General features: G+C 49.8%; 1 protein-coding gene across 1 annotated transcript; it reads left to right on the top strand.

The window, feature by feature from the left end:
* The first annotated feature begins 12,289 nt into the window (after positions 1-12,289).
* Positions 12,290-13,704, top strand: RPS21 (ribosomal protein S21). The gene is made up of 6 exons (XM_010365200.1): positions 12,290-12,355; positions 12,540-12,602; positions 12,826-12,889; positions 13,040-13,111; positions 13,494-13,549; positions 13,641-13,704. The coding sequence occupies exons 2-6, from the start codon at positions 12,553-12,555 to the stop codon at positions 13,648-13,650; spliced, it is 252 nt and encodes an 83-aa protein (XP_010363502.1). The 5' UTR covers positions 12,290-12,355; positions 12,540-12,552; the 3' UTR covers positions 13,651-13,704.
* Positions 13,705-13,707: the final 3 nt, after the last annotated feature.

The following is a 13,707-nucleotide window of genomic DNA, read 5'->3' as shown; positions in this document are numbered from 1 at the left end:
AATGTGAAACTATAAAACTTCCAGAAGAGAATAGAAAATGTTTGTAATCTTGGCTTAGGCAAAGATGTCTTAAATATGGCACCTAAAGCATAATTTTCTGAAAGGATAAATTGATAAACTGAATTTTATCAAGATTTTAAAATGTCTGCTTCCAAAGACACTGTTAGAAAATACAAACCACAGACCAGGTGCGGTGGCTCACGCTTGTAATCTCAGCACTTTGGGAGGCCGAGGCAGGTGGATCATGAGGTTAGGAGTTCAAGACCAGCCTGGCCAAGATGGTGAAACCCCATTTCTACTAAAAATACAAAAATTAGCCAGGTGTGGTGGCAGTTGCCTGTAGTCCCAGCTACTCGGGAGGCTGAGGCAGAGGTTGCAGTGAGCCAAGATCGTGCCATTGCATTCCAGCCTGGGTGACAGAGTGAGACTCCATCTCAACAACAACAACAACAACAACAACAACAACAACAACAACAAAAGTAAGCACAAACCACAGACTGGGCCAGGTGCAGTGGCTCACACCTGTAAATTCCAGCACTTTGGGAGGCCGAGGCAGGAGAATCACTTGAGCCTATGAGTTCCAGACCAGCCTGGGCAACATACGCAAATCAATCAATGTAATACATCATATCAACAGAATGAAGGACAAAAACCATGTGATCATTTCAACTAATGCTGAAAAAGCATTTGATAAAATTCAGCATACTACCACGATAAAAACTCTTTAAAAACTGGGTATAGGGGGCTGGGCACGGTGTCTCACGCCTGTAATCCCAGCACTTTGGGAGGCCGAGGCAGGTGGATCACGAGGTTAGGAGTTCGAGACCAGCCTGGCCAACATGGTGAAACCCTGTCTCTACTAAAAATACAAAAAGAAAGAAAAAAAAAATTAGCTGGGCGTGGTGGCGGTGTCTGTAATCCTAGCTACTTGGGAGGCTGAGGTGGGAGAATTGTTTGAACCTGGGAGGCGGAGGTTGCAGTAAGCCGAGATTGCACCATTGCACTCCAACCTGGGCAACAAAGCCAGACTCCATCTCAAAAAACAAAACAAAATGAAACAAAACAAAACAAAAAACAACAACAAAAAAAACTGGGTATAGGGGCCGGGTGAGGTGGCTCACGCCTGTAATCCCAGCACTTTGGAAGGCTGAGGCGGGTGGATCACGGGGTCGGGAGATTGAGACCATCCTGGCTAACACAGTGGAACCCCATCTCTGCTAAAAATACAAAAAATTAGCTGGGCGTAGTGGCAGGTGCCTGTAATCCCAGCTACTCAGGAGGCTGAGACAGGAGAATGGCGTGAATCCGGGAGGTGGAGCTTGCAGTGAGCCAAGATTGCACCACTGACTCTAGCCTGGGCGACAGAGTGAGACTCCGTCTCAAAAACAAAACAAAACAAAACAAAAAACAAACAAAAAACTGGGTACAGGAGGAATATACCTCAATATAATAAAAGCCATATATGACAGATCTACAGCTAGTATCATACTGAATGGGGAAAACTGAAAGCCTTTCTTCTAAGTTCTGGAATATGACAAGGATGTCCACTTTTATCACTGTTATTAAACATAGTAGGGGAAGTCCTAGCTAGAGTAGTCAGACGAGAGGAAGAAACAAAGGGTACCCATGTTGGAAAGGAAGAAGTCAAATTATCCTTGTTTGCAGATGGTATGATCTTATATTCAGAAAAACCTAAAGACTCCATCAAAAAACTATTCAAACTGATAAATTCAGCTGCAGGATACAAAATCAACACGCAAAAATCAGTAACATTTCTGTATTCCAACAGTGAACAATTTTAAAAAGAAATCAAGAAAGTAACCCCATTTACAATAGCTACAAATAAAATAAAATAGCTAGGAATTAACTTAACCAAGTAAGTGGAAGCTCTCTACAATGAAAACTAAAACATTGGCTGGGCACGATGGCTCACGCCTGTAATCCCAGCACCTTGGGAGGCTGAGGTGGGTGGATCACCTGAAGTCAGGAGTTCAAGACCATCTTGGCCAACATAGTGAAACCCTGTCTCTACTAAAAATACAAAAATTGGCTGGGCGTGGTGGTGCGCACCTGTAATCCCAGCTATTTGGGAGGCTGAGAAAGGAGAATCGCTTGAACCCAGGAGGCGGAGTTTGCAGTCAGCTGAGATCACGCCACTGCCCTCTAGCCTGGGAGACAGAGTGAGACTCCACCTGAAAAAACAAACAAACAAACAAAACCCCCACAAAACCCCCTAAAACATTGATACAAGAAATTGAAGAAGACACATACAAAAAATGGAAAGATATTCCATGTTCAAGGACTGGAAGAATAAATATTATTAAAATGTCCACACTATGCAAAGCAATCTACAGGTTCAATGCAATTCTTATTAAAACATCTGGTTAGGTGTGGTGGCTCATGCCTGCAATCCCAGCACTTTGGGAGGCTGAGGCAGGTGGATCACCTGAAGTTAGGAGTTCAAGACCAGCCTGGCCAACACAGTGAAACCCTGTATCTACTAAAAATACAAAAAATTAGCCGGACATGGTGGCATGTACCTATAATCCCAGCTACTTGGGAGGCTGAGGCAGGAGACTCGCTTGAACCTGGGAAGCTGAGGCTGCACCGAGCTGAGATTGCATCATTGCACTCCAGCCTGGGCAACAAGAACGAAACTCTGTATGAAAAAAATATAGATATAAATGACATTCTTCACAGAAATAGAAAAATACAAACCTGAAATTTATATGGAACCATAAAAGACCCAGAACAACCAAAGCTATCTTGAACAAAAACAACAAAACTGGAGGAATCACATTAACTGACTTCAAGTCAGACTACAGAGCTATAGTAACCAAAACAGCATGGTACTAGCATAAAAACAGACACATAGACCAATGGAACAGAATAGAGGAACTAGAAATAAATACACACATCTATAGTAAACTCATTTTTGACACATGTGCCAAGAACATAAAATGGGGACAGGACAGTCTCTTCAAGACATAGTCCTGGGAAAAATGAATATTCATATGCAGAAGAATGAAACCAGATCCCTATCTACTGCCATCTAAAAAAATCAAACCAAAATGGATTAAAGACTTACATATAAAACCCCAAACCATGAAACTACTAAAAGAAAAATTGGGGAAACTCTCCAGGACATTGAACTGGGCAAAGATTTATTGAGTAATACCCTACAAGCACAGGAAACCAAAGCAAAAATGGACAGATGGGGTCACATCAAGTTAAACAGCTTCTGCAAAGCAAACTATCAACAAAGTGAAGAGACAACACACAGAATGGGAGAAAATACGTGCAAACTACCCATCTGACAAGGGATTAGTAACCACCCATCTGACAAGGGATTAGTAACCACCCATCTGACAAGGGATTAGTAACCACCCATCTGACAAGGGATTAGTAACCAGAATATACAAGGAGCTTAAACAACTCTACAGAAAAAAAAATCTAGACTGGGCGCAGTGGCTCACGCCTGTCATCCCAGCACTTTGGGAGGCCGAGGTGGGTGGATCACGAGGTCAGGAGATCGAGACCATCTTGGCTAACACGGTGAAACCCCGTCTCTACTAAAAATACAAAAAACTAGCCGGGCAAGGTGGCGGTGCCTGTAGTCCCAGCTACTGGGGAGGCTGAGGCAGGAGCATGGCGTGAACCCGGGAGGTGGAGCTTGCAGTGAGCCGATATTGCGCCACTGCACTCCAGCCTGGGCGGCAGAGCGAGACTCCGTCTCAGAAACACAAAACAAAACAAAAAACAAAAAAACAAAAAACTACAACGAGACATCATCTCATGCCAGTTAAAATGGTTTCTATCCAAAAGACAGGCAATAACAAATTAACAAACGCTGGCAAGGATGTGGAGCAAAGGGAACTCTCGTACACTGCTGGTGAAATTAGTACAACCACTATGGAGAACAGTTTGGTGGTTCCTCAAAAAAACTAAAAACAGAGCTACCATAAATACAGCAATCCCACTGCTGGGCATATACCCAAAAGAAAGGAAATCAGTATATGAGAGAGATACCTGGCCAGGTGGGGTGGCTCACGCCTGTAATCCCACCACTTTGGGAGGCCAAGACGGGCGGATCACGAGGTCAGGAGATGGAGACCATCCTGGCTGACACGGTGAAACCCCGTCTCTACTAAAAATACAAAAAATTAGCTGGGTGTGGTTGCTGGTGCCTGTAGTCCCAGCTACTCGGGAGGCTGAGGGAGAAGAACCACTTGAACCCTGGAGGCAGAGGTTGCAGTGAGCAGAGGTCACACCACTGCACTCCAGGCTGGGTGACAGAGTGAGACTGTGTCTCAAAAAAAAAAAAGAAAAGAAAAGAAAAGAAAAAAGAGATATGTGCACTACCATGTTTATCACAGCACTATTCACAATAGCCAAGATTTGGAATCAACCTGTGTCCATCAACAAACAAAGGGGTAAAGAAAATACGGTCCATGTACACAATGGAGCACTATTCAGCCACAAAAAAGAATGAGATCCTGTCATTTGCCACGACATGGATGGAACTGGAGGTCATTATGTTAAGTGAAATAATCCCAGCACAGAGAAGTAAACTTCACATGTTCTCATTTATTTGTGGGAGCTAAAAATTAAAACAATTGAATTTGCGGAGATAGACAGTAGAAAGATGGTTACCAGAGGCTGGGAAGGGTAGTGGAGTGGGAGGTGGGGGGCAAATGGGGATGGTTAATGGGTATAAAAAAGAGTAGAGGCCAGGCGTGGTGGCTCACGCCTGTAATCCCAGCACTTTGGGAGGCCGAGGTGGGTGGATCACAAGGTCAGCAGATCGAGACCATTCTGGCTAACACGGTGAAACCCCGTCTCTACTAAAAATACAAAAAATTAGCCTGGTGCGGTGGCGGATGCCTGTATTCCCAGCTACTCGACTCGGGAGGCTGAGGCAGAAGAATGGCATGAACCTGGGAGGCGGAGCTTGCAGTGAGCCGAGTTCGCGCCACTGTGCTCCAGACTGGGCAAAAGAGCGAGACTCCGTCTCAAAAAAAAAAAAAAAAAGAAAAAGAAAAATAGAACGAACAAGACCTAGTGTTTGATTGCACATTTTAAAATGACTAAAAGAGTATAACTGGATTATTTGTAACACAAAGGATAAATGCTTGAGGTGATAGACACCCCATTTCCCCTGATGTGATTACTATGCATTGCATGCCTGTATCAAAATATCTCCTGTGCCCCACAAATGTACACACCCATTATGTACCCCAAAAAATTAAACATAAAAAAACTTTTTCTTTTTTTTTTTTTGAGACGGAGTCTCGTTCTGTCGCCCAGGCTGGAGTGCAGTGGCGCGATCTCGGCTCACTACGAGCTCCCCCGTCCCGGGTTCACGCCATTCTCCTGCCTCAGCCTCCTGAGTAGCTGGGACTACAGGCGCCCGCCACCATGCCTGGCTGTTGTATTTTTAGTAGACGGGGTTATGCTGTGTTAGCCAGGATGGTGTCGATCTCCTGACCTCGTGATCTGCCCTCCTCAGCCTCCCAAAGTGCTGGAATTACAGGTGTGAGCCACTGCGCCTGGCCCATACTTCTTTTTTTTAATGCCATTATAAGTGATTTTTTTTTTTTTTTTTTTTGAGATGGAGTCTCACTCTGTTGCACAGGCTGGAGTGCAGTGGCGTGATCTTGGCTCACTGCAACCTCTGCCTCCCAGATTCAAGCAATTTTCCCGCCTCAGCCTCCCGTGTATCTGGGACTATAGGCGCCAGCCACCATGCATGGCTAATTTTTATATTTTTAGTAGAGATGGGGTTTCACCACGTTGGTCAGGCTGGTCTCGAACTCCTGACCTCTGGTCATCCGCCTGCCTCAGCCTCCCAAAGTGCTGGGATTACAGGCATGAGCCACCGTGCCCGGCTTAAAAAAACTTTTAAAAATACTGGGGTTTTGATTGGGATTGTGTTGACTCTGCGTTATCAATTTAGTAATAACTGATTTTTTTTTTTTTTTTTTATAGTCTCACTCTGTCATCCAGGCTGGAGTGCAGTGGCATGATCTCGGCTCACTGCAACCTCCGCCTCCTGGGTTCAAGCTATTCTCATGTCTCAGCCTCCTGAGTAGCTGGGATTACTCAGTAGATGGGGTTTCACCGTGTTAGCCAGGATGGTCTCAAACGCTCAGCCCTGTTTTGTTTTTTGAAACAAAGTCTTGTTCTGTTGCCCAGGCTAGAGAACAGTGGCATGATCTTGGCTCACTGCATCCTCTGCCTCCTGGGCTCAAGTGATTCCTGTGTCTCAGCCTCCTGAGTAGCTGGGATTACAGGCGCTCACCACCATGCCCAGCTAATTTTTTTTTTTTTTTTTGAGACAGGGTCTCACTCTGTCACCCAGGCTAGAGTGCAGTGGTGGGAACATGGTTCACTGTAGCTTGGACCCCCTACAGCATCCTCCCATCTCAGTCTCCCAAGTAGCTGGGACCACAGACAGGCACCACCACACCTGGCTAATTTTTAAATTTTTTTTTGAGACGGAATCTCACTCTGTCACCCAGACTGGAGTACAGTGTCATGATCTCAGCTCACTGCAACCTCTGCCTCCTGGGTTCAGGCAATTCTCCTGCGTCAGCCTCCCGAGTAGCTGGGAATACAGGCATGTGCCACCATGCTGGGCTAATTTTTGTATATTTAGTAGAGACAGGGTTTTGCCATGATGGCCAGGCTGGTCTCAAACTCCTGACCTCAGGTGATCCACCCGCCTCGGCCTCTCAAAGTGCTGGAATTTACAGGTGTGAGTCACCATGCCTGGCCGTAATTTTAAAATTTTTTGTAGAGATGAAGTCTTGCCATGTGTTCCCAGGCTGGTTTCAAACTCCTGGGCTCAAGCAATCCTTCCACCTTGGACTCCCTAAGTGCTGGGGTTACAGGTGTGAGCCACCATGCCTGGCTTCCCTTAACATTTAAACATGACCCTTACATATGTATGTATTTATTTATTTATACATATCTGTCTCTCCTTTATTAGTAGCTTACCTTTTTTTTTTTTTTTTTGAGACGGAGTCTCGCTCTGTCGCCCGGGCTGGAGTGCAGTGGCCAGATCTCAGCTCACTGCAAGCTCCGCCTCCCGGGTTTACGCCATTCTCCTGTCTCAGCCTCCGCAGTAGCTGGGACTACAGGCGCCCGCCACGTCGCCCAGCTAGATTTTTGTATTTTTTTAGTAGAGACGGGGTTTCACCGTGTTAGCCAGGATGGTCTCGATCTCCTGACCTCGTGATCCGCCCGTCTCGGCCTCCCAAAGTGCTGGGATTACAGGCTTGAGCCACCGTGCCCGGCCAGCTTACCTTTTTTAAAATTTTGAGATGGAGTCTCACTCTTGCCCAGACTGGAGTGCAATGGTGTGATCTTGGCTCACTGCAACCTCTGCTTCCTGGGTTCAAGCAGTTCTCCCACCTGAGCCTCCGGAGTAGCTGGAATGATAGGTGTGTGCCACCACAGCTGGCTGAGCATGCCATTCAGAATTCTGCTCCACTTTTACTTCCTGCTTGCACTGAATGTATAGACGGCCAGTGGTCTTCTCAGAGCATCCGTCCTGTCCTGGACATGCATGTATGCAGCTTTGTCAAATTCCCTAGTATACAGAAGTGGGTTTTTTTCCAGTCTCACTCTGCCACCCAGGCTGGAGTGCAGTGGCATGATCTTGGCTCACTGCAACCTCTGCCTCCTGGGTTCAAGTGATTCTCCTGCCTCAGCCGCCCGAGTAGCTGGCATTATAGGGATGCACCACCACACCCGGCTAATTTTTGTATTTTTAGTAGAGATGGGGTTTCACTATGTTGGCCAGGCTGGTCTTGAACTCCTGACCTCAGGTGATCTGCCCACCTCGGCCTCCCAAAATGTCGGGATTACAGGCTTTTTTTTTAAATTGTATTTTTAATAAACATTTATACATTTCTATAGTATATATTTTTATTGTACCATTTATATTTTTGTATTCATATTGTAGTTGTCACATCTGTTAGTTTTTTAGAGTGCAACTTATTATTGAACATGTTTCAAAAGAAGTTTAGCGAGAAAGACAAAAGCCCATGTCCTCAACAGACACCTTAGATTCTTCTTTCCTTCTCTTTTCTTCTCCTGAGCTCAGGCAGCTGTGGTGGAAGAGACAGGACCTCCTGCTGGGGCAGCACCAACGCTGGAGCAGGCTCAACAGTCCCCCACTGCCAGTGAGATTCCTGATGGTGACACTGGCCAGGCCAGAAAGGTTCGACATTTACACTAGCTGCTTCGGTGAGGGCATTCATCCTGTCCTCTGTGACAGTCACTTCACTGTCATGCAGGATGAGGGCTGCGTAGATGCAGGTAAGCTTGGATAGAGACCAAGATATGGGCTTGCGGGGCTGCTAGCTGCGGTGCTAAGTGCGGGATGAAATGAGGGCCTCGGCCGGGTGCGGTGGCTCAAGCCTGTAATCCCAGCACTTTGGGAGGCTGAGGCGGGCGGATCACGAGGTCAGGAGATCGAGACCATCCTGGCTAACACGGTGAAACCCCGTCTCTACTAAAAAATACAAGAAACTAGCCGGGCAAGGTGGCGGGCGCCTGTAGTCCCAGCTACTCGGAGGCTGAGGCAGGAGAATGGCGTAAACCCGGGCGGCGGAGCTTGCAGTGAGCTGAGATCCGGCCACTGCACTCCAGCCTGGGCGACCTCACCCCAGCACAGCCTTGGCTTCCCTGCTCCCCACTTTAGCAGCAGCTGAGGAAATTCGTATCTATTACCATAAGTGGGATCCTTTTTTTTTGAGATGGAGTTTTGCTCTTGTTGTCCAGGCTGGAGTACAATGGCACCATCTCGGCTCACTGCAACCTCTGCCTCCCAGGTTCAAGCGATTCTCCTGCCTCAGCCTCCTGAGTCTAGCTGAGATTACAGGTCCACACCACCACGCCCAGCTCATTTTTGTAGTTTTACTAGAGATGGGGTTTCACCTGGCTAGTCAGGCTGGTCTTGAACGCCTGACCTCAGGTGATCCACCTGCCTGGGCCTCCCAAAGTGCTGGGATTACAGGCTTCTGAAGCACCATGCCCGGCCCTGGATCTTTTTTACTTCTCTGCTAAATTTTTTTTCACTGTATGGAGAGTGTTATATAAAAACTGTTACAATAATGGCCTTATCTGCTAATTCTAGCATCTGTTTTAGTTCTGGAACAATTTCCATTGATTGCTTTTTTTTTTCATTACAGGCCATATTTTTCTGCTTCTTTAAATGCCTGGCAGTCTTTGACTGGATGCCACAATGTGAGTTTTACCTTACTGAGTGCTTGATACTACTGTATTCCTGTGAATATTCTTCAGCTTTTTTTCTGGGATGCAATTAAATGACTTGGAAGCAGTCTGATTCTTTCAGGTCTTGCCTTTATGATTTCTTTTTTTTTTTTTTTTGAGACGGAGTCTCGCTCTGTCGCCCGGGCTGGAGTGCAGTGGCCAGATCTCAGCTCACTGCAAGCTCCACCTCCCGGGTTTATGCCATTCTCCTGTCTCAGCCTCCGGAGTAGCTGGGACTACAGGCGCCCGCCACCTCGCCCGGCTAGTTTTTTGTATTTTTTAGTAGAGACGGGGTTTCACCGTGTTAGCCAGGATGGTCTCGATCTCCTGACCTCGTGATCTGCCCGTCTCGGCCTCCCAAAGTGCTGGGATTACAGGCTTGAGCCACCGCGCCCGGCCTCCCTGCCTTTATGATTTCTTAGGTGGGACCTGGGAAACATTCAGGGCAGGGATAATTATTCCCCATGACTGAGGCAAGACCTTTCTGAGTACTCCATCCAATGTCTTGTGATTGTGAGTTTGGAAAAGTTGAGGAAAGCAAGTACTATTTCCAGTCCCGTGTAAGCACTGAATAATCTTTCTGGATGTTTTTTTCCCCAGCCTCTAGGAAATGTACTGACAGTACTCTCCTGACCACTCAAGCAAGACCCTCTGCAGACCTCTGGAGTTCCTTCTGCTATTCTGTCCCTTCTAGTCCTCTGGCTGCCCCTGTCTCTGGCTTTTCAGCTGGAGAGAATCTCTTAACCCCCCAGGCCTCGCTGGGCAACCCACACACAGACATAGATGGGAAGGTCAGTTGTGCAGATTTCCAGCTGCAAACATCCAGACATCTCCGTGCACACGCTGAGGGTCTGGAAAGAGCACACATCTCAGGCTGCCTGCACAGAGTGGCCTTCCTGAAAGACAACTGCCTCAGTGACCTCACTTCTGACGCCTGGTTGCTGGAGTTCAGTGGAAGCAACAGCAGACACACTGCCCACATGAATACGTGGTTTCCAAGCCAGACAGAACTTGCAGCCTCAGTTCCAACCAGGTCCAGATGTTACACCTTCCCACAGTCGGAATGAAATTGGCCTGACTCGGACAGTGCTGTGTCAGGGATCCTTGGTGCCTTCACTTAATCCTGCGTCCAGCATGCCTACTGTGTGCAGCCCCACGGGAGCACAGCTCCAGCAGCCCCAGGTCACAGGGAAGATGCCAAACAGTTCCACAAATCAGTGTCTAATGACAAGCAGATTGTCACGAGAAGTGGGTTCTCTGAGAGCCCTTAACCATATAAGCTGACATGGGCTTGGGTCAGCGAAAGAATGTGGGAGCTGAGACTTGGAGCTCAGTGTGGAGTAGGGTTGTCCAGGCAAAGCGGTGGTGGGGGCACCAGCTGTTTCTGGAGGCTCCTGTGGCTTAGCCTATGGGGCTGCTATAGGAGAGGTAGGATGTTCGTGGTCCTGAGCCTGTCCTTGTGGGGTCTTGTCTCATCTGGAAGACAAAGTTCCAAGTGGACATTTAAGTGAGGGACTGCCACACACACTCCCACAAAGGTGGCGTAGGGGCGACTCTGAGATGTTAGTGTCACAGTCTGGGATTTCTGTTTTCTCCATTAACGGACCCTTGGCACCAGGAATGAGCATGACATCAGCACTTCTCAGTCAATACTGCTGCACGGAGGAATGGGATGGGGGAAATTGGGAGGGGTTGGGACCGGGAGAGGGCTGTAGGGTTTGGCCCTAGTTCTGCCACTAGTCTTGGCCAGGCCCCTTCCCTGCTTTTGCCTTGTTTTTTTCTGAGGCGGAGTTTCACTCTTGTTCTCCAGGCTGGAGTGCAGTGGTGCAATCTTGGCTCACTGCAACCTCTGCCTCCCGGGTTCAAGCAATTTTCCTGCCTCAGCCTCCCGAGTAGATGGGATTACAGACGCCCACCACCACGCCCAGCTGATTTTTTGTATTTTTAGTAGAGACGGGGTTTCACCATGTCGCCCAGGCAGGTCTCGAACTCCCGACCTCAGGTAATCCACTCACCTCCGACTCCCAGAGTGCTGGGATTACAGGCGTGAGCCACCGCGCCCGGCCATTGGGCCTTAGTTTTCTGAGGCTAGTTCTATATCTTAGAATCATGTCCCCCGCCCAGAGAAGAACCCAACATAGGCCCCGCTGCTCCTTCCGTCTGCGGCTTGGAGCGTCTCCTGGCAACAGGTTCAGGCTGCTAACAAGGCCTTCCTCAAGAACCCACCCACAACCAACGACCACACTTCGTGGGTCCATCTTTGTATCTTCTTTACTTCCTTGGAGCAAATTCCCAGGAGCGGGTTTGCGGGGTCCAAGAGTATGCACCTCTAGCACTATGACAAATGCGGCCAAAATGCTTCAGGGAAACGGTGCCCCGGTTTGCATTCTGCTTCCCATGCCCTGCCCTGAGGGTCTGACTAGTGAAACACGGGATGGCAGAGCGGTCGGGTGCTTCTGACCCCGCGGTGGGCCGGGACCTTTTCCTACCCTCAGGAACTGTCTGAATTTCTCTTCTGCCGAGATCCTGCGGGTGTCCTTCGCCCACCGGCTCGAGGGAGTGTGAATAGCAGGCACCACGGGAGCAGGCCTCCGCTCGCATAGACTCCGTGCCTGGGCAGGAGCACCGCCCCACGCCCCAGGTGGCCGCAGGGTTAAGGGACCGGGGGGCTGGAGGCGCACTATGGGGGGTACCCCGTATCTCTGGCCCGGTCGGCAGCGGTCAGCGAGGCTCAGTCCCCGCCCCTTCTCCTAGCTGCTCATTCGGGGCTCCCGAGGCGCTCACAGGGGTCGACTGCGTCCGTGGGGCACAACCCACGGGATAGGCTAAGACGCCACACAGGCCGACCACCCCCAACGACGCCCCGCGCCCCACGGTCAATAGGGCGGATCCTAAAGCCTCCTCCGCCGGAAGCGGAAGTGCGTCAGGGCGTCGCCGGCAAGAACGCACCGCGCAGACGCGCTGTGGGGGCGTGACCCGGAAGCGCTCGCCGAGGCCCCGCCTTGCCCGCCGATATTTCTGCCGGGTAACTAGCTGCTTCCTTTTTCTCTCGCGCGCGGTGTGGTGGCAGCAGGTGTGGCGTTCGGCGCTGGCTTCGGGCTCGGGGCTGGGGCTGGGGCGGAAGCGGGGACTTGGACGCGGGGGACGGGGTGCGGGGCGCGGTGTGCGGCTGCGGCCGTGATCCTAGGGGCGGGTTTGCGCCGGGAGCCGGGGCACGGTTCCGGCCGTCCTCACGGCGCCGCGCGGTGACTCCGCAGGCTCAGCCTTGAGATGCAGAACGACGCCGGCGAGTTCGTGGACCTGTACGTGCCGCGGAAATGGTGAGCGCCCCCCCACATGCCCCTCTTCCGTTTTTACCTAACCACCGCGTCCCCGCGCCTGCCCTTGTCCACCCACACCTCTCCTGCCCTTACCCCGCCACGTCCCTCACGTATCCTTCCCCGGACGTTCCTCTTTTCCATGCAGACCCTACCAACCCTCCGCGTGCCCGCTTTCATTTTTACCCCCCATGTCCCTTCTGCTCACTGCTCCCTTTCTCCACAGCTCCGCTAGCAACCGCATCATCGGTGCCAAGGACCACGCATCCATCCAGATGAACGTGGCCGAGGTGAGCTGGGAGCCCGGGAGGCGGGAAGGTTGGGATGTATGTGCCGTTGTGGAGGAGCCCCTAGGGTGAACGTACAGGCGGAGACTGGCTTTGAGGATTGGTGTTTCCCAAACTTGGGGGAGTGGTTTCTGACCCTTTTTCTCTTTCTAGGTTGACAAGGTCACAGGCAGGTTTAACGGCCAGTTTAAAACTTACGCTATCTGCGGGGCCATTCGTAGGATGGTGAGTGTTCCCTGGGCTTTGCTCATCACTTCGGGACATCGTGGACTTTACCCTGCGCATTTTAGTATGTGATGGTGCTTGAGTAGATTGGTTGGCAGAGTAGTTTGAGTCAGCTGGGCTGGCTGCCTGCTGCTGCTTGGGGGTGGAAGAGGGGTGCTCTGAGAAAACACTCAGGCAGCAGACCCTGCCTCCCACTAGGAGGTTCCCCCCCATCTCACGCCATAGTCAGGCTGGAGGCTGCCCCTCGGGAGAGGTGGCTCCCCTTCTGCGCCTGTTTCCATTCGCTCAGCGAGGGAGAGACATGGGCGGGTGGTGCAGCTGACCTTCTGTCATTTCAAGCAGCCGGAGTGGAAATATTCTTAGTGTGCTTTTTTTCCTTAAGGGTGAGTCAGATGATTCCATTCTCCGATTGGCCAAGGCCGACGGCATCGTCTCAAAGTAAGGTTGGGGGCTCACATTTGGGCAGAGTGAGTGGACTAGGGCTGCTCCAGAGGCGTGGTCTTAACATGTCCTTTTCCCCTGGTTCTAGGAACTTTTGACTGGAGAAAATCATGGAAGTGGAATATTTGTCATAAATAAATAGTGAAAACCTACCT

This window comes from Rhinopithecus roxellana, chromosome 13 (genome assembly GCF_007565055.1).
Source record: "Rhinopithecus roxellana isolate Shanxi Qingling chromosome 13, ASM756505v1, whole genome shotgun sequence".
Lineage (NCBI taxonomy): Eukaryota > Metazoa > Chordata > Mammalia > Primates > Cercopithecidae > Rhinopithecus > Rhinopithecus roxellana.
The sequence above is the reverse complement of the archived record's forward strand: the minus strand, read 5'-3'. Positions and strand labels throughout refer to the sequence as shown.